Source organism: Bubalus kerabau, chromosome 7, assembly GCF_029407905.1.
Source record: "Bubalus kerabau isolate K-KA32 ecotype Philippines breed swamp buffalo chromosome 7, PCC_UOA_SB_1v2, whole genome shotgun sequence".
Lineage (NCBI taxonomy): Eukaryota > Metazoa > Chordata > Mammalia > Artiodactyla > Bovidae > Bubalus > Bubalus kerabau.
In genome coordinates this window covers 71,590,363-71,611,682 of record NC_073630.1, presented here as the reverse complement: position 1 = coordinate 71,611,682, position 21,320 = coordinate 71,590,363, and the positions used below count along the sequence as shown (strand labels likewise).

The window sequence follows — 21,320 nt, the reverse complement described above, 5'->3', positions numbered from 1 at the left end:
ATTTTAAGAGCTCTTTGTTTTTGTTTTTTTCCCCAGCAGCCCTTTATTAGGTGTGTATTTGGCAAATATTTTCTCTCAGTCAGTAGTTATTTTCTTATTCTCTTGATAGTGTCTTGCAGAGCAGAAGTTTTTAATGTTAATAATGTCCAGCTTAACAATATCCTTACCATTTCTTTTATTGATTGTGCTTTTGGTGTAATGTCTAAAACGTTATTGCCATACCCAAGGTCATTAAGGTTTTCTACTAATGTTATTTATGAAGAATTTTATAGTTTTGCATTTTACATTTAGGTCTGTGATACATTTTAAGTTAATTTTTGTAAGGGGCCTGGTACTTTCTGTGTTGGAATGTTATTATTGATTCAATTTCTTTAATAAAAACAGGCCTAGTCAAATTGTCTATTTCTTCTTGTGAGAATTTTTGCAGATTGTGTCTTTCAAAGAATTGTTCCATTTCATTTAGGTTATCAGATTTGTGGACATAGAGTTGTTCATAGTATTTATTCATTCTTTCACATATTCATAGGATCTGTAGTGATGTCCATTTTCATTTCTATTATTAGCAATTTGTATCTGTTTTTTTTTTTTTTTCCTTAGTCTGGCTAGAGATTTGTCAATTTTACTAATTTTTTTCCAAAGAATCAGCTTGTGGTTTTATTAATTTTTTTCTGCTAATTTTGTTTTAATTTAATTGATTTCTGCCCTAATTTATTATTATTTTTCTTCTCTTGGCACTTAGTTGCTCTTTCTACTTTTTAGAAATGGAAACTTGGTTTATTGATTTTAAGATTTCTTTTTCTAATATATGCATTCAATGTTATTAGTATAAATTCCCTTCTATGGATTTTTTTTTTTGCAATTTTCCACAAATTTTGGTAATTGTGTTTTCATTTTCATTTAGTCAAAATATTAAAAAAATTTTTTTTGAGATTTCTTCTTTGACTTGCGTTATTTACCTGTGTGTTGTTTTATCTCCATGTGATTTGAGATTTTTCTTATTATCTTTGTCATTGATTTCTAGCTTAATTTCACTGCAGTCTGAGAGTAGATGTTGTGATTTCTTTTAAATTTGTTGGTGAATATTATCTGCAAGCCTGAGAAGAATATGCATCCTGCAGTTGTTGAAGTAGTCTGCAGAGGTCGGTTATAACCAGTTGATTGACAGTGTTGTTGAGTTCTATGTCCTTATTGATTTTCTGACTGCTGTGCCTGTTTATTTCTGACAGAGGGGTATTGAAGTCTCCAGCTATAATAGTGGGTTCATCTATTTCTCAGTTTTTGCTTCAGGTAGATATACATTGAAGATTGTTATGTCTTTGTGGAGAACTGACCCCTTTATCATTCTGTAATCCCATATATGGGCTTCCCAGGTGGCTCAGTGGTAAAGAGTCTGCCTGCCAATGCAGGAGCTGCAGGAGCTGTGGGTTTAATCCCTGGATTGAGACGATCCCCCTGGAAGAGGAAATAGCAATCCACTCCAGTATTCTTGCTGGAATAATCCCATGGACAGAGGAGCCTGGCAGACTACAATCAGAGGGTGGCAAAGAGTCCTGACTGTATGCATGCACGCACAGTCCCGTCTATATCGCTCATAACTTTCTTTGCTTTTAAGTCTGCTCTGTATGAAATTAGAATAGCTAGTCTGTCTTTTATTAGGGCTTCCCTGGTGGCTCAGACAGTAAAGAATCTGTCTCTAGCTTTGATCCATCAGTTGGGAAGATCCCCTGGAGAAGAGAATGGCTACCCACTCCCGTATTCCTGCCTAGAGAATTCCATGGACAGAAGAGCCTGGCGAGCTACAATCCTAAAGAGTTAGGTACAACTGAGTGAAGGTCACAAAGAGTTGGACACAACTGAGCAACTAACACAGACAGTCTGTCTTTTACTAGTTTTAGCATGGTATATCTTTCTCCATCCATTTACTTTTAATCTGTGTTTTTATATTTAAAGTGGGTTTCTGGTAGATAATATAGTTGGGTCTGGGTTTTCAATCCACTTTAATAATCTGTCTTTTAATCAAGTCATTTAGACCATTGATGTTCAAAGTGATTGTTGATACAATTGGATTAATTTCTTCCATATTTGTTTTCTATTTGTTACCCTTGTTCTTTTTTCTTTTCTCTTCCTTTAAGCCTTTTTCTGCCTTTTATGGTTTTGAGTATTTAATCCAATTCTCTTTTCTCACCTTTGTTAGCATATCAATTATACTTCTTTTTAAACTGTTTTTAGTCATTTCTCTATATTTTCCAGTATATATTTACAACTAATCCAAATCTACTTTCAAATAACACTATACTGCTTCATGAGTAGAGAGTAACTTATAGTAAAATAATTCTAATTCTTCCCTTTCTTCCCTATATCAGTGCTGTCCTTCATTTCACTTCTAGACATACATAATTGAATCCATTGTTGCTATTATTATTTTCAGCAAATTGTTGTCTATTAGATGAGTTATGACTAAAAATAGTAAAAGTTGATATTTTACATTCTTATTCTTTCTTTGATATTCTTCCTTTCTTAGTGTAGCTCTGAGTTTATGACCTATATCATTTTCCTTCCCTCTAAGGAACTTCTTTTAATATTTTTTTGGAAGGCAACAAATTTTCTCAACTTTTGTGTGAGAAAGTCTTTATTCTCTTTCTCTTTTGAAGGGTGACTTTGAGGGTACAGAATTCTAGGTCTGTTTGTTTTTCTGTCAACATTTGAAATATATCATTCCACTCTCGTCTTGCTTGCATGGTTTCTCAAAAGAAGGTGATTTTGATTCTTTGTTCCTTTATAGGTAATGTTTACTTTTTCCTCTGGCTTCTTTCAGGATTTCTAAAATTTATCTTTGATTTTGAACATGATACATCCTGGGTGTCGTAGGTTTGGGTTTTTTTTTTTTCCTTTTTGTATTTTCTGCTTGGTGTTTTCTGAGCTTCCTGGACCTGTGGTTTTGGTATCTGATATTAATTTGGGGAAATTCTCAGTCATTATTGTTTCAAATATTTCTTCTGTTTCTTTCTCTCTTTCTTCTCCTGTTCTTATCACATGTATGTTAGATCCTTTGTAGTTGTCACACAGTTCTTGAATATTCTGTTTTATTTTATTCAGTGTTTTTTCTCTTTGCTTTTCAGTATTCTATTTCTTTGCAGGTTTCTGTGATATATCCTCAGTTCAGTTCAGTCGCTCAGTTGTGTCCGACTCTTTGTGACCCCATGAATCGCAGCACACCAGGCCTCCCTGTCCATCCTCAAGCTCACATAAGTTTTTCCTTAATCCATCAGTGCTTCTCTTTATTTCCATTACAATTTCAGTTACAATGTTTTTGATCACTAATGTTTCTTTTTGATTCTTAGAATTTCCATCTCTCTACTTATATTGTGCATCTTTTCTTGCCTGCTTTCTATTCTATCCACTAGAGCTATTAGCATATTAATTAGTTGTTTTGAATTCCCAGTCTGGAAACTCCAACATCCTGCCATATGAATTTGGTTATGATGCTTACTTTGTCTTTTCATTTTCTGCTTTGTTTTCCTTTTAGTATGCCTTGTAATATTTTCTTGGTAGTTGGGCATGGACTTACAGAACTGAGCAGACAAACACACACACAGAATCAGGTGGGGCTCTTGGAGATAAACTCACACAGGTATGGGGATCCCCCCTAGTACTGGTCCCCTTGGAGTTTTTAACGCTTATTGTTGTCCACTCAGAGCCTCTCAATTTGTCAATTACAGTTCAGGTTTTCTTACCCTGGCATTGGCTCCCATGGAAGCGTCTGCTCATGGGTTTTGTTCTCAAAAGTACTTAAGAACTTTTACTTAAAGTAAAAGAGACTGACTTAATAGGCCTTCTTCAGTAATGTGGTATGGAGATGCGGAAGGAGGGGAGGTGTGTTAAGACCCCATGATTAGATTGCAGCCTTTTAGTCAACCTATTCCTCCAGACTGAACTTCACAAGTGCTTCTCAGTCTTTTCTCCCACCTTAGGTGGTGGTGCAGGATGGCCAGAGGGAGCTAGCGTTGGGTATTTCCCTTCTCCTACGTCAGTTAGGTTCTAGGTAATAGTTTCTTAGTTTCTCCTGAGGGCAAACTTTGTCAAGAAGAACAGAATACTTTGGAGTATTTCAAAATATTTACCCCTTCCCCCTGCCAGAAACCTGAGGAGATTTTTCTTTGATATTCACTATTAGAACCAGGGGGCTTTCCAGGTGACTCAGTGGTAAAGAATCCACCTGCCAAGGCAGGAGGCACAAGAGACTCGGGTTTGATCCCTGGGTTGGGAAGATCCCCTGGAGGAGGAAATGGCAACCTATTCAATATTCTTGACTGGGGGAAATCCCATGGACAGAGGAGTCTGGAGGGCTACAGCCCATGGGGTCACAAAGAATCGGACATGACTGAGCACACAAACACATTAGAATCAAGTGGGGCTGTTGGAGATAAACTCACACAAGTATGGGGTTCCCCCTAGTATTGGTCCCCTTGGAGTTTTTAACGCTCATAGTTGTCCACGCTGAGCCTCTCAATTTATCAATTACACTTCAGGTTTTCGTACCCTGCCATTGGCTTCCGTGGAAGCGTCTGCTCATGGGTTTTGTTCTCAAAAGTTGTGAGTCTCTGCATCTGCCTGCATCCAAGTTTGGGACTAGTGGTTATGAATCTAAGAAGAGTTGTTGCTTTTTCAGTTTGTTTATCTTTTTACTTTTTTTTAAAAGATGGAGTGATGTCTTTCATGCCAGAATGAAAACTGGAAGTCTCTCCTTACCTTTTCTATTACTTTAGTTTCCTTTCCTGGATGCAACCAGTATTATCAGTTTCTTGTGCATCCTTTCAGAGATAGCCGACTATTCTTAAAATTTTTTAAATTAAGATGAAATTATTTTGGAGAGAGGTTCTACTAAAATCCTCTATTTCTATGGATGGTTATAAACTGTTTCTCATTATGCTGTCATGTGTGTATGTTTTTTTGTCTCTGAAATATTTTCCCTTGTCTGATTTTCTGGATTTGTGGAATTTTAATTAATTTTATTAGAATTTTAAAATAATCAAGTTAAGTTAGCTTATGCTGCAGTGAAAACAATCCTAAAATTATTCATGCCAAAAATGCAAGAATTTCTCATTCAAGTCCATGCATTTGGGGCAAGTATCTTCTCTCTACAGGTTTGACATTGTACTTTCGTATCAGTAGCTCCCTCTATAATTACAGAGACAATGGGAAAGAGAGGTTTGGAACCTAGTGTCAACAGTTAAATACTTCCATTGGAAGTTTATTTATCAATTCTACTCACATTTCATTGGCCAACATAAATCACATGACCATGCCTGACATCAAGAGGGAGAAGGAGAGCCTAGAAGGAAAGGGAAAGTGGGTATTGTTGATATCCCTTGTGTCTTTGTTATTCTTATGGAATGTTTTGTTGTTTTTTGAGAGGAGTCTCCTCAAGTCCCTATCCCTGATTGTAGGTATACCTTTGTAGAATGTCTGCTTGACTGCCACTCCATGCCCCCCAAACAGTGAATATCTTAGAAAGTCAAATGGCTTCACTTCTTACCTCTTTGTTTAGAATTCTGCCAAGAGAACATTTTGATCAGTTCTGTATCTGCCAATTCTCTTCTTCAGACTGGTGATTGTTCTGTGTACACCCTATTCTGTGTTGATAAATAGTACAGGCTCACAGCCTGGCACGAGATTTTGTTCTGTCTTCTTCTCTTAAAGGATAGTCAGAGTCTGTTGAAGGTTGCAGTTAGTATCTAGCCCCGTGAATTTGATGGTGGGAAGGACTGAGCATCGGCCTTTGGTGTGCACCTCAGTGGAGTAGACTTGTAAGCTAGCTCTGAGGATGCAGCCCATCAATGACACATTGCTTCTCCTTTCCCATTTTTCTTACTTTAAAATATCTTTGTGGAGGCTCAAAATTTCAGGATTGGGGGCAATACCGCTTTTTAATTTCCCGTCTCTTGCTAAAGTTTTCCTTTTTATGTTGACTAAATTATCTTACAGATTAGTGGAACAGAGGTCTGGTCAAATATGTATTCCTAGGTTATCCTCTAAGCATTGTTCCTCCTTTTAAGCTGATTGTTTGGATGCAGCTTGATTCAGGTATTTAACAAGAAGGAAAGAAACAGTTTAAAACTTGCTATTTTCTGGAGACATTAGGTTCCATCTGAAAATGTATATAAGGTAGGGTATGCAAATATATTGGATTTATGTGCTGAAGACAAGAAAGTTCACTTCTTTTCTTCTCTCATTCTCTGCTTCCTTTAGCTCCTCTAAAGGTTGTAAAAGAAAACCTTATAAAGTAGTTAATATTCACTTTGTTCAATAAAATGTTTGAAAGTCTATATATTGGTTCTTGTTTTGTTTTTGTTAGTGCATATCATATATTTGCCATCATTTATTTAATAAATTTTTATTGTATACCTGTGAGCTAGGAGATGATGATACTGGGGATTACAAATGATAGCCTCTGCCCTCCTGAAACTTCCTTTTTAGTCGGGTAGGCAAACATTAAACAGATATTAGATGATAGGCTCTATGATGAGAAATTAAGTCTGTTTAGAGTGTGATGAGTGTTGGTTGGGCTTCCCCAGTGGTTCAGCAGGTAAAGAACCCACCTGCAGTACAGCAGACACAGGAGACTCAGGTTCAGTCCCTGGGTTGGGAAGATCCCCTGGAGGAGGATATGATGACTGCTCCAGTATTCTTACCTGGGAAATCCCATGGACAGAGGAGCCTAGTGGGTTACAGTGCAGAGTCTCAAAGAGTCGGACACAATTGAGCGACTAAGCACACATACACAGATCAGATCAGAGATCAGATCAGTCGCTCAGTCGTGTCCAACTCTTTGCCACCCCATGAATCGCAGCACGCCAGGCCTCCCTGTCCATCACAAACTCCCATAGTTCACCCAGACTCACGTCCATCGAGTCAGTGATGCCATCCAGCCATCTCATCCTCTGTCCTCCCCTTCTCCTCCTGCCCCCAATCCTTCCCAGCATCAGAGTCTTTTCCAATGAGTCAACTCTTCGCATGAGGTGGCCAAAGAACTGGAGTTTCAGCTTTAGCTTCATTCCCTCCAAAGAAATCCCAGGGCTGATCTCCTTCAGAATGGACTGGTTGGATCTCCTTGCAGTCCAAGGGACTCTCAAGAGTCTTCTCTAACACCACAGTTCAAAAGCATCAATTCTTCAGCGCTCAGCCTTCTTCACAGTCCAACTCTCACATCCATACATGACCACAGGAAAAACCATAGCCTTGACTAGACGAACCTTTGTTGGCAAAGTAATGTCTCTGCTTTTGAATATGCTATCTAGGTGGGTCATAACTTTCCTTCCAAGGAGTAAACGTCTTTTAATTTCATGGCTACAGTCACCATCTGCAGCGATTTTGGAGCCCAGAAACATAAAGTCTGACCCTGTTTCCACTGTTTCCCCATCTATTTACCATGAAGCGATGGGACCGGATGCCATGATCTTCGTTTTCTGAATGTTGAGCTTTAAGCCAACTTTTTCACTCTCCACTTTCACTTTCATCAAGAGGCTTTTGAGTTCCTCTTCACTTTCTGCCATAAGGGTGATGTCATCTTCATGTCTGAGGTTAATGATATTTCTCTCGGCAATCTTGATTCCAGCTTGTGTTTCTTCCAGTCCAGCGTTTCTCATGATGTACTCTGCATATAAGTTAAATAAGCAGGGTGACAATATACAGCCTTGACGTACTCCTTTTCCTATTTGGAACCAGTCTGTTGTTCCATGTCCAGTTCTAACTGTTGCTTCCTGACCTGCATACAGGTTTCTCAAGAGGCAGGTCAGGTGGTCTGGTATTCCCATCTCTTTCAGAATTTCCCACAGTTTATTGTGATCCACATAGTCAAAGGCTTTGGCATAGTCAATAAAGCAGAAATAGATGCTTTTCTGAAACTCTCTTGCTTTTTCGATGATCCAGCGGATGTTGGCAATTTGATCTCTGGTTCCTCTGCCTTTTCTAAAACCAGCTTGAACATCACACATGCACAGGTGTGGGTTATTTCTGATAGGGTGATGGGGATGGCCTCTTTGCAGGAGGTGGCATTTGCAGTCTTCTGAAGGGCAAGAACAAGGCATACTCAAAAGAAGGCACTTTCCCAGTGGAGGGATTAGCAAGTACACAGGCTCTGATGTGGGAGTAAGCTTCTTGAATTTGAGGAATAGCAGGAGAGCTGGTGTAGCTAGCATAGAGGAAAGGAAACTTTAGGGAGACCACAGATATTTTTTACATTTGATGGAAAACAAGTGGAGAATTTTTGAGCACAAGTTGAGTGAATAAATTTATAGTCTAAAAAGATCACTTTGGGAGCTGCTTGGTGGTCTAGTGGTTAGGATTCGATGCTTTCACTGCTTGGTCCAGGCTCAATCCCTGGTTGGGGAACAGATCCTGCAAGCTCCATGGTGTGATGTGGCAAAAAAAAAAAAATCTAGTGACTATGTGGAGAATTAAGGGGTAAGCAGATTCATGGGTACCAGTTAAGAGGCTCCTTGAATTGTGTGGGCCAGAAATGATAATGGCTGTGACTAGGAGGTTGCAGTGGGTGGGAAAGAAGTGGTCAGATTTAAAACATCCAGCATTTTGAAAGTAGGGTTGACACAACTTGTTGATGGATTAGATGCGAGGGTGTGAGGTAAAAGAATAAAAGTGACTGCCAGATTTCTGGGCTGAGCAGCTAGAAGAATGGTGGCATTATTTACTGAGGTGCAGTGCAGGGAGTAGGCAAAGATTTAGGATACGGTGTTAAGAGTTGTGTTTGACATCCCATTAGATGAACAGACAGGTCTTTGAATTTGCAAGGTTAGTGCTCAATAGAGAGAGGTCTGGGCCAGAGATACCATCTATATGCTGACAAGTTCCAGGTTTGAATTTAAGGCCTTTAGCCTAGATAAGATCTAGAGGTAAATGTCAGTGGAGAAAAGGGGATAGACTGGCCCTGGGCTCTCTAACATTTTGAGTTAGGAAACAGGCAGAGGAGGAGCAACTCCTGAGGAAAAGGAGAGAACCAGGAAGTGTGGCATCTTGCCATCCAAGTGAAGAAGGTTTTCAACAACGAGGGAGAGAAATGCTGCTGGCGAGTCAGCCATGATGAGTCCTGATTGTTGACCTTTGGATTTCATGAGGGGTAGAGGTCATCCGTTGGAGAAGGCGATGGCACCCCACTCCAGTACTCTTGCCTGGAAAATCCCATGGACGGAGGAGCCTGGTAGACTGCAGTCCATGGGGTCGCTAAGAGTCGGACACAGCTGAGCGACTTCACTTTCACATTTCACTTTCATGCATTGAAGAAGGAAATGGCAACCCACTCCAGTATTCTTGCCTGGAGAATCCCAGGGACGGGGGAGCCTGGTGGGCTGCTGTCTATGGGGTCGCACGGAGTCGGACACGACTGAAGCGACTTAGCAGCAGCAGAGGTCATCAGTGACACTGGCAGCAGTCTTGTGCTTAGAAGAGGGGAGGGAATGGAATTGTGAGGTGCGGAAATGCTGACTAGAGAGAGTTGTCTGGAAGATGTTAATTATAAATGGGAGCAGATTAACAGGGCCATACTGACAGGGAAAGTTTTGTGGTCAAGGAGGGCTTACCCCCTTTTATTCTCTTTAAGGTGAGTGATCCTTATGGTATGTTTGATACTGATGGGCCTGATCCCTAAGGAATGGAGAGAAAAGATGTAAGATTTTTGTCACCTTACGTTGATATTCTCCATTTTAAAAAGCAATCCACAGCTGGTTGGGGTTGGGTTAGAAGTTTTCTCGACCCCACCCTCTTCAGGGAACATTTGTAATTTTCTTTTGCTTTCTTCTTTTTTGGCTTGCTTAGTCTTATTGTGTATCTTGATAGATTTCTATCTTTTGCATTTCTGGTAAATGGTGATTATTAGGAAGTGGAACCAATTGTGTATTTAAAAATATGTGAAAGACATTTACCAGAGAACATGTTTCCCAAGGCCCATTGTTTACCACAAAAAGGAAACCACTGACTTCTTGTTACATCAGTGAAGATAAAATTATTTTGTGAATACAGTACTCCTTTTGTAAGTAACATTTTTCAAACTGTGATGAAAAGAAATTTATTTTTTGAAAACAGTAAACTAATGGGAAATGCAGACTTTTGTCGCAAGTGGGAATTTATTTAGTGGGACCCCTTAACATTTTTTGATTTCTCTAAAGAACATTTAAAATTCTTCTTATTGTGAAGATATTTTCATTTACATTATGAAAAAATACAGTTTATGAAATTTAGAAGTTAGGTGTCTAGTTCTTAATTTCTTGAAATGTGATGAAAAATTTTAACTAATTTTAAGGGAGAAAATGTAGCAGTACAGGGTGGTGGGAATATTTTTCACTCTGAAACAGAAAAAGGAAATCTGTAGTGTAATGTAAATATGGTTAATATTATAGTGACAGTATATTCAAGGATAACTAGACCATCCATCACAGCCTAGTGTCTCTCCTCGTATTGTAAATTCTTGCTTGGTAGAAAAGTCCTCGGGTGAAGTTTGATTTAAAAAAACAAAATTTACAGAAGATGAGGATGTTATAATAGCAGATCTGGGCTTACTGGAGACCAGCCTTCTTGGACCCTTGGATTTTTTACTTGGAATTTTATTCCCTACTTCTGTCCTCCAATACCTCCCCCACCTCCCATACCTATTCAAAAAAAAACAAAACAAAACCAAAAACCCATATCTTTGGCAATAATAAAGTCTCTCAACTTCTGAGTATCTAAGAAATGTACCTATGGACAAGCATCTCAGAAAACCTAGAGATTATAAAATGTTCAGCTTCTAAGCAGCATTGTATTATAGATATAACGTTGTTGAATAAATGTGATTCTCAACTTATTTTTTGCCTACATATAAGTTGCACATAAGGAAATAAAATGTATGTACGTATGTTTATATGTCAGATAGTGATAAATGGAATGATAAAATGGAGATAGGGCAGCGACATGGGAGGTCCTCTGAATGACCTTTTTATCATTTACCAACTGAGAATAATAATAACCTATCTGTTTAGAGTTGCGTGGATTTCATTGTGTGACATGCACCTAGTTTGATACCTGGTATCATACCAGATTGTTGAGTACGTGTTATTCTACTTTCCCTTTCTTTCTGTAATTTGAGTCAGCCAAATCTGCAGTCCAGTGCCATATAATACAGAGTATGCTAAAACTATGAGTTTAAGCTAGAATATGTTTAAACCATGTCCTTTATGTGGTTTTGGAGTTCTTGTTGAAAAAGTAAATGATAACACAAATGAACCTCAAAGAGGCCTCGTGTTTAGTGAAATAAGCCAGTGACAAAAGGACAAATACGGTATGATTCCACTTAAATAAGATATCTAGAATAGTCAAATTCATAGCAACAGAGATAGAATGCTTGTTGCCAGGGCCTGGGAGGGGGGACCGGAAGAGAAGTTATTGTCTAGTGAATACAGAGTTTCAGTTTTGAAAGATAAAAAGATTTCTGGGGATGGATGGTGGTGGTCTTTGTACAACAGTGTGTATGTACTTGGTACCACAGAGGTGTATGCTTAAAATGGTTAAGATGGTAAATTATATGTACCTTACTTTTTAAAAAAGTAAATGATGAAAGTACTTTATGTTGATAAGGCTTGCCCTCACCGCTCATTTTTGGTTAAATGTTAAATTTTATTAGTTAAAATATATTAAAATTTTTTTCTTTCCATTTTATTTAGGTATAATTGACGTGCAACACTGATTAAGGTGTACAGCAACATGACTTATATATATGGTGAAATCATATATATAAGTTATAAATTGAGTTGTTCTTGACTAAATCATGAAATAGTAGGTTGCTGTTCATACATCATAAATCTGTGTGAGATTCCCAGAAACTGAAGTTTTGATTATCAGAAATTTTCATCATCTTAACTTCCAGAGGTATCAGATCTTAAACTGTTGCTTTGAGAGCAAAGTTTATAGTATGATTGGAAAAGACTTCTTTGTTTTGCATGTCAATTAAAAAATGTTTTGAACCCTCATTATGTTGAATGGATAACAGTAACAACATTATGTGCTATATGTTGGCTATTTTTCTAAATTTACACATTGTAACACTTATAATACTTCTAACATTTATAACCCTTATAAAAAGTCCTTGAAGCTCTTATGGTTGAGAAACCCAAGCCTGTGATTTAAAAAGTGATTTTCTACTTTAAAAATGACTTTAGAGGACTTTAATGCATAGAGGCAAAGGGAGGGCATTCCAGATGGAAGGAAGATCTGGGTGTAGGAAGGAATGGCATGTGTTTGCACAGAGCAGAGTTCTAGAGAACATTAGGGAGATGGGCTAGCACTTTGTTTTCTTCCATTAGGACCTCGACTGTGAGGCTAAGGGATTTCTGGACTTTATTCTGTAGGCATTGGGAGTACCACTGAATTACCGAGTCAGGGAGCTTTGTGATCAGAGTCATACAATTTGAAAGATGGACTTGGGAGCAGTATCTGAGGTGCATCAGAATAGTGAGAGAGGGCAGGTGAGAAGCTGTGTGGAGTCCTTTTGACAGAAGGGTATTTTAGTATTGCAGTGGTTGGGGTCAGAGGGTAAATGGCTGAGTTGATGAGTTGAGACTTGAAGAAGTAGAGGCCCAGAGGAAATAAAGAGAAGTCTGTGTTGCATGAATGTAAGATTTTTTTTCCCCTTAATGGTCATCTGAATATACAGGTCAGATATAGGTTTTGCTTTAAAAAGGGAGGGTTCGGAGGGCCCAAGAGCACAGGAAGAGGGACTTTAGCAGCCTTGAACTGAATTTGATAAGTTTACATTGGGCATCTTCTTTCAGTTTGAGAGATGAAGATATCTGTAGAGAGTACAGGACTGTGGTGGTCCTGAGACTTGAAGGATAGAAAAGTTTCAGCCTTTCTAAGAGACAACTCAGAAGGGTCAACCATCAGTCTTTAGAGTGTGAGATAGATTACTAGTAATAATAGTGTACTTCTGTTAGTCTTTTATACAAATAAATTACATGCAATAGAGTCTTTTATACAATATTGATTGTATAATCAACTAGTATTTGGGATCGTGTTATATAGGGATGAAGAATCATAGGGAAGGTATGTGCCTTAAATGTTTTATAGTCAAGTGTATAAATGCTCAGATATCAGTTTTTTGATGTAGAGCTGAGGCCTTCTCTTTAGGATATTTTAAGTGACTTGCATTTTTCAAATTGTTCGGCTTAAGTTTCAGAAACAAAGCATTTTCTTTTTGCACTCATACTTTTGATATAAAATTTAACTAAGATATATTGGCAAGGCGAATTTTGGACAAATACAAGATAACTTACTCTTGGTAGGAATGCACTTCAGTCGTTGGGAGAAAACTGAGGTGCTGTACCAGAGAGGACTCCTCATTCCCCACAAAAGAAAATGGAAACTTGGGAGTTATGGTTTATCAGTGGTTTTAGGACTGATGAGAATCTGGTTTTATCTTGAATCTAATGCTTTTCCTGTTATATAGTGTTGCAAGGTGATAAGGAATAATATGTGAAATATTGTTGAGTGGTGAAGAAGTGATAGACTGTGTATATTTTTTTAATATAATAGCTTTATTGAGATATAATTCACATACCATGCAAGTCACCCGTTTATAGTGTACAATTTGAGGTTTGTGTGTATTGACAGACTTGTGCAGCCACAACCACAATTGATTTTAGAGTATCTTCATCATCCCCTAAAAGAAATCCTGTATCCATTACGTCCCCATCTCCTCCCTGTCCAGAGTCAACCACTAATCTGTCTTTTCTCTATATATTGATAGATTTGTCTGTTCATATAAATGGAATAATGTAATGTGTAACCTTTTGTGACTGGCTTCTTTCACTTAGCCTAATTGTTTCAGATTCATCTATGTTGTAGCATGTACCAGTATTTTTTATAGCACACTCCACTGGATGGATACACCACATTTTATTTATCCATTCATCAGTTGATGACATTTGTATTGTTTCTGCCTTTTGACTGTAATACAAATAATGCTATTATGACAGTTTCTGTAGTATAGGGTTATCACAGATAATGCTATTGTGAACATATTTTTGCATGGATGTATGTTTTAATTTCTCTTGCTGTATACCTGGGAGTGGAATGGTTAGGACATATTTTATTTTTGAGGAACTGCCAGACTGTTTTCCAAAGTGGCTATACTATTTTATCTTCCTACCAGCAGTGTGTGAAGGGGGTTCTAGCCATACACTTGCCAACACTTGTTATCTTTGTTTTGATTATGGCCTTCTTAAGCCATATATATGTTATATATATGTTTTAAAATGATTATATTTTTCTAACTATAACAGTAATAAATGCCCTTTGTAGATATTTTGGAAAATACAGAAAAACATTAAAGATAAAAACATCATTTATTTTAAATCACTATTTAGAAATAATATTAAGTTATTTATCTCTGTTTCAATGTAATTTTTAAAAAATGGATAAAATTATATATAATTTTGAGTCCTGCCCCTTTTTTTAAAATTGTTGTTTAACATCATTCTGCCCCCTTTTTTTTGAAATTTTATTTTAATGTCTATTCTGTTCTCCCTGGCTTTTGTGTTCTTATTTCTTATTACTTTTAAAAATTTTACAATTATTTCAGAGAATCTAGACATGGAGTAGGGATAAATATTTGCGGTTAATCTAACATGTTTAACTAGAAATTACTTCTAGGTTAACTGTAGCATAATGTTCCATCTGCTGAATAAACCATAATTTAGCCAACTATTTTCTCTATTTCAGGCATTTATATTCCTTAGAATTTTTCTTTATAAATAATGTAAAATTTCTTTTAAAATAATGTAAAAAATTTTTCTTTATAAATAGTGTAAGAAATTTGTATATAAAATTCTCTCTGCATTTTGCATTTGTGGGAACGCAGTTACTAGGTCAACAGCTATGAACGTATTAAAGATTCTTGTTACGTATTGACAAATTTACTTTTCAGAATGGTTGTCAAATTTACATTTCCTCTTCTTAGTGTACCTTCACTAGCAATGAGTTAATGGGTGACAGTGAATTTTAAGGTCACTGGAACAGGCATCTTTCGGGTTTGTTCACTGATACATGTATTGCTGGTAGATAGTAGGCACTGAATATATGTGGAATTACTCCCAGTAGGAAAGAGAAGAGTTTCTCTGAAAGACAAGGAAATAATTTGCCATTCACCATTCCAGGGCTTCCCTGGTGGCTCTGTGGTAAAGAAGCTACCTACAATGCACAAGCCACAGGAGACAGATGCAGGTTCAATCCCTGGGTTGGGAAGATTCCCTGGAGAAGGAAATGGCAACCCACTCTAGTATTCTTGCATGGAGAATTCCATGGACAGAGGAGACTGGCAGGCTACAGTCCATGGGGTAGCAAAGAATCAGACACTACTGAAGCGACTTAGCACGCACTTAGCACGCACGCACATTCCAGGAGAGTAGTCTGTTATACTGACCATATAACAGCTTGTGTTTTAATAAAAAAGGGATGAAAGAGTAAAAATTAAGCTTATTTGAGGAACTTGTTTTAAATTTTATTTTGTTTGAACATTTACATATTTTGGAAGTCGGAGTGACACTTTGAAATCTTAGCTTATATCCCTGTTTCCTTACCGTCCTTTATTGGTAACCAATCCCATTGACTCTCCCACCCACTGCCTCTTTTTTTAAGCAATTTCTTATGGTTCTTTACAGTACTTTTTAGTAAAATTTAACCAATAAAAATAGATATTCTTTCTTCCCTTTTTCCCTCCCCTTGTTAAGAACACAGACTATAACAACATATATGTACATTCTCTGATGATGTTTCCATGGAAATACAGAGTGCTTCCTTAATCATTTTAATACTCGCATCGTATTCCTTATAGTGGATGCATCATAGGTGATTTTACCAATCCTCTTAGGTTGTTTTCAGTGTTTCACTTTTATAGATTATCCCAGAATAATCTTGCTGTACACTTTATTTTGTGAGTGTGCAATTGTATCTGTAGGAATGATGCTTTTGAACTGTGGTATTGGAGAAGACTCTTGAGAGTCCCATGGACTGCAGGGAGATCCAACCAGTCCATTCTAAAGGAGATCAGTCCTGGGTGTTCTTTGGAAGGAATGATGCTAAAGCTGAAACTCCAGTACTTTGGCCACCTCATGCAAAGAGTTGACTCATTGGAAAAGACTCTGATGCTGAGAGGGATTGGGAGCAGGAGAAGGGGATGACGGAGGATGAGATGGCTGGATGGCATCACCGACTCGATGGACATGGGTTTGGGTGAACTGCAGGAGTTGGTGATGGACAGGGAGGCCTGGTGTGCTGTGATTCATGGGGTCGCAAAGAGTCGGACACTACTGAGTGACTGAACTGAACTGAACTGAATTGTATCTGTAGGAAAATGTACCAGAAGGAGGGTTGTTGGGTCAAAGAATAAGTACGTTCTTGATACTGTAGATATTGATACTTCCACTAGCAATAGAGACTGCTCATTTCTTGGAGTGCCTTAGGGTACCTTTTGAAAAGGTCTGTAGGGTCATTGCCCCATAATGTATGTATACTCAAGTACTATGGAAGGACTGTTATGATGATGACCCTTGTATCATTAAGAAATAGGTAATTTTGCTTAGACGGTGAGGAGATTCACAATGTACTTGAAAAAAATGTTACCGGTGATGAATGATTTAACTTAGAACCTTTAAATGACAAATACTCCTTTTCTTGTTTTTTCTCTCCAGACAGATTCTTTCCCTATATAGTTGAGATTTTTTAGTAAGTAAGTTCTTCTTGGCTAAATTCTCAAGGTCTAAAAACTAAGTTCAATAATGATATATGTTACATGAAACCTGCCAAGTGTTACAACTGTTGTTTTAAACATGGCTGTTATTAGTAACTAATAACCTACCATGTTTCTTTTCTCTCTTTTTTTTCTTTGTCGTTCAGCCTTTAACATTCCACATTCTGCATTGTACATGGTGAATCACTACTGTTTTGCACCAGTGTGCCCACTTGTGTGCCTATAAAGTACAAGCTCCAGATTGAAAAAGCTTCTAGATGGATCCTTTCCATGTTTGGTGTTTTTTCTACAAACTCTGTGCCTCAGCAACCCTTTCTAAGTGGTAAGTGGTATGTATGTATTGTGCTTTTAAAAAGGAGTAATAGGGATTTGTAAAACAGGTAATTCATTTGAATTACCTTCCCCTTTTTTGTGCCATGTTCTCTTTTCACATATGGGTAAGCACCTATTCTTTTGTGTATGTGTGGTAATTTTCAAAATCATATCTAAGAATAACAATAATATCTAATTTTTGGAGATTTCAGAACATTTTTCCATATTATAATCTGGGTATAGTATAATAGGCAGTATTTATGAAGAATACAAAAATATGTAAATACCTTGTTGTGTGTGCACTTTTATATGCTCTGTATTATCTATTGATATTTTATAATTTCATTTTCATTTTGAATGAGGTACAAGTGGTACTTACTGATGTCACAAGATCATAGTTTATATTTATTTAATAATTAGAGATTTTTACTACAAGTGTTTTTTAAATACTGATCTAAATTTATATTTACTGCTATAGGTGATTACCATTTTTAGTGGTTATTACAATAAGTGAGCTTTCAAAACTGGGTTTACTAAAACTAGTTTTATTTGGGAAGAAAATTGTTTTATGGAATGATAAAAATGTTAGAAGTAGAAAAGCTGTGAAAATAAAAGAGTAATTTCATCTCCAAACTAGAACTTGCATGGTAAGTGAATTGTGTTAGTATTTTATGATTTGTTATTGGTTCTGTTTTCATTTTGCTAGAGCCATGGATTCCAACTTTAGGTCTGTACTCTATATTTTCTTATTATAAGGCTGAGGTAGTTCTTCCTATTGCTATCTTTTCCTACCTACTTAGGTATTTTGAGTCCACTGAGTCAAGAGCATCCTCTTGACATAATTGTAAGCTATGTGCACATTTATGGAATTGATAAGAGAAGTATGTAATGCCACCTCTTCTTTTTACAGCATGGCACTGTGTGTCCCTTTTCTTATTTTTAACCTTTTTTTGGAAGAATAGGTGCTAGTTAGCCAATATGTTTTTTGAATGTCTCTGAGATTTATTCAAAACACATGTTTTGGGGTGGGGTACAGAGGAGTAAAATTGAGCAGAACAAGTTGCTGACATGGGAAACCATTAAAATTATTGATGTAAAATATTGAAGACTCATTTTGAGTGTCAGTCAACAAAGAGTTACCAAATTTTTATTTATAAATAAAATATATATGATGACATTTAGCACTGTAAAGAGGTAAGTCTCCAAACAGAAACCATGTAGTTAGATGAGGAGACTGAGTGAAGAATGAGGTACTCCTTAGCTCTAATTCTAATAATTAATTACATAGTGTTCTTAAGTGCAAGTTAATTAGTCTTCATAGCCCTTGGTTTCCTCATCTATGAAATGAGTGAATTAACTAAATAATTTATAAGGTGTTTTTTTTTTTGATGCTTTCATACACACAACACTTTATGTCTGTAATGAACAAATTGATAGATATTTGTTTTTTTGAGGATACCTTTTCTTTCCCAACCTATCTGATAGAGGTATTTTTAGGCTGCTTTCTTTGAATCGTGGGGTTAGAATAAGGTCCCACTGTCAATTAGTCATTGTCTTTGGATTGTGATATCTTTCTTTTATTCTTTTTCTTCACATTCTTATCCTTCTGTTGTCTTGACTGTTAGAATTCTTCACTTAACTCATTTGTTCCCTTTCTGTCTCTTGTATCTTATTAGTGACTCTCATCATGTTTCCTTGACCTGTTTAGTATCCATTGTTTTCACCTTCATATTTTCCAGGATCACTGCATCTTATACCAGTGATTCTAATCCTGGGACCCTTTTAAAAAATACAGATTCCTTCTAAAATGAGCTTGGGAGAAGGGTGAGCTTGGCAGGTAGCTGAAACCTACTAGAAACCAGCATTACTAGCTCACCAGGACTGGAGTCCCAAGGTCTCATAGATCACATCATCAATTAGTTGCACTTCTGAGGCCTTGGAGTCTCCTATCATGATCATAACACTCGATCTCTGTTCTTTTTCTTTATTATGACTTGTTTCTTGGCATTTTCTTGCTTTTCTAATTAAAACCCAATCCTCGTGATCGTATTCGCAGCAGCATCTTATGTTCTGTTGCCTTTTTAACATTCTGAAGACCCTGTCCAAACCACAAACCTAAGTTAATTTGCCAAATATGTATTTCCTAGTTCTAGCTGCCTGATGCAGTTGGAAAAGGTCACATAACTAAGTTTGGATCTAGTAGGCAGTCATTTACTTTATCTCTAAACCAGTTCTTTCCAAGCTTGGCTTTTTACCCGTCTTTAGAAGACCCCACACCTTGTCACAGTCAAGTTGCCTTTTGGGGGTAACCTAGCATACTTCTTGACCTTTTTTTACTTGTTCTTTTTTACTTCAGAATTTTTCAGTGCCTAAAGAGGAAGTGTTATATCTTATTATAATTTTTATTATAGAAAATTTAAGATATATAAAAGTTAACAGACTAGTGTAATGAATCCCCTTGTATTCATTACTCAGGTTCAGTGATTATCATGTCATGGCCAAATTGTCTTGTCTCTCACCAACTTCCCTCCCATTCCTATACTATTTTAAAGAAAATTCTAGGCATCATAAAATTTATTTGTATTTTTCTGTTGATACCGTTATACCATTATTAACTTTGAAAAAGTAATTCCCATATAGTCAAATATCCAGTTAATGTTAACTGTAATTCTCACACATTTTGGAGAAGGCAATGGCACCCCACTCCAGTACTCTTGCCTGGAAAATCCCATGGATGGAGGAGCCTCGTAGGCTGCAGTCCATGGGGTCGCTAAGAGTCGGACACGACGGAGTGACTTCACTTTCACTTTTCACTTTCATGCATTGGAGAAGGAAATGGCAACCCACTCCAGTATTCTTGCCTGGAGAATCCCAGGGACGGGGGAGCCTGGTGGGCTGCCGTCTATGGGGCTGCACAGAGTTGGACACGACTGAAGCGACTCAGCAGCAGCAGCAGCAGCACATATTTTATTTATTTATTTATTGGCTAGACCTCATGGAATGCAGGATCTTAGTTCCCTGTGCAGGGATGGAATTTGTGCCCCCTGCAGTTGAACTGTGGAGTCCTAGCCCCTGGATTGCCAGGGAAGTCCCCTCACACACTTTAAAAACAGTTGACTGGATAGGCTCAGGGTCTAGATAAGCCCTTTCCCCATTGCAGTTGGTTGATTTTTCTCTTAAGGTTTCATCCTGCCTTCCTATTTGTCTTTAAAATTTATTTGTTGGATAAATTGGTCTTTGTCTCGTAGATGTGGATATTCCTGATTACATTCCTGTGCAGTGATTAAGCATACTCATCTAACCTTTGTATTTCATGTTAATTGGTAGTTGGATCTAGAGACTTGCTTAGACTCCAGTTCAGATTCTTTTAGCAAGTCTTTGTCTTTGGGCAAGTGTCTGTCTTTTTCTGCCGATTAGCTGCCATTTGTGCTCCATGATATAGATCAGATCTTACGTTTTCTGTAAGGAGGCAGATAGTGTATATTTTAGGCCTTATGGCCCATCTGGTCTCCTCTGCTGCTATTAGTAAATTCTTCTGTTGCAATGAGAAAGCTGCAGTTGACAAAATGTAAATGAATGGGCATGACTGTGTTCCAGGAAAACTGTATTTACAAAAATAGGTGATGGGCTTCCTGCTTGAAATCTATTAAATCATTAAGATTTGCAAAATGGTGATATTTTAATATTATAACTTTCAGTTCAGTTCAGTCGCTCAGTCGTGTCCGACTCTTTGCGACCCCATGAATTGCAACACGCCAGGCCTCCCTGTCCATCACCAACTCCCTGAGTTCACTCAGACTCACGTCCATCGAGTCAGTGATGCCATCCAGCCATCTCATCCTCTGTCATCCCCTTCTCCTCCTGCCCCCAATCCCTCCCAGCTTCAGAGTCTTTTCCAATGAGTCAACTCTTCGCATGAGGTAGCCAAAGTACTGGAGTTTCAGCTTTAGCATCATTCCTTCCAAAGAAATCCCAGGGCTGATCTCCTTCAGAATGGACTGGTTGGATCTCCTTGCAGTCCAAGGGACTCTCAAGAGTCTTCTCCAACACCACAGTTCAAAAGCATCAATTATAACTTTACTGTTCATTTATTAGGTGGAATGGTCTGTAAAGAGAAGCTATTCCATGTATACTATTTGTTATGTGGTGGTTATTGTTGTTCAGTTGCTTCGTTGTGTCTGACTCTTTACAACCCCATGGACTGCAGCCGGCCAGGATT

At 37.6% G+C, this 21,320-nt stretch overlaps 1 protein-coding gene across 9 annotated transcripts in view; it reads left to right on the top strand.

Moving 5' to 3' along the window:
• Nucleotides 1-21,320, top strand: part of FRYL (FRY like transcription coactivator) — a 264,479-nt gene that overhangs the window by 28,534 nt on the left and 214,625 nt on the right. For 7 of the 9 annotated variants that reach the window (XM_055588519.1, XM_055588516.1, XM_055588515.1 and 4 more), the window contains exon 2: nucleotides 16,936-17,111. In XM_055588519.1, the coding sequence (XP_055444494.1) occupies nucleotides 17,060-17,111 (52 nt within the window). In that variant the 5' untranslated portion in view covers nucleotides 16,936-17,059. Of the gene's footprint in view, nucleotides 1-9,613; nucleotides 9,680-16,935; nucleotides 17,112-21,320 lie in introns of all 9 variants that reach the window. The other 2 variants (XM_055588511.1, XM_055588517.1) reach the window with 1 other exon arrangement.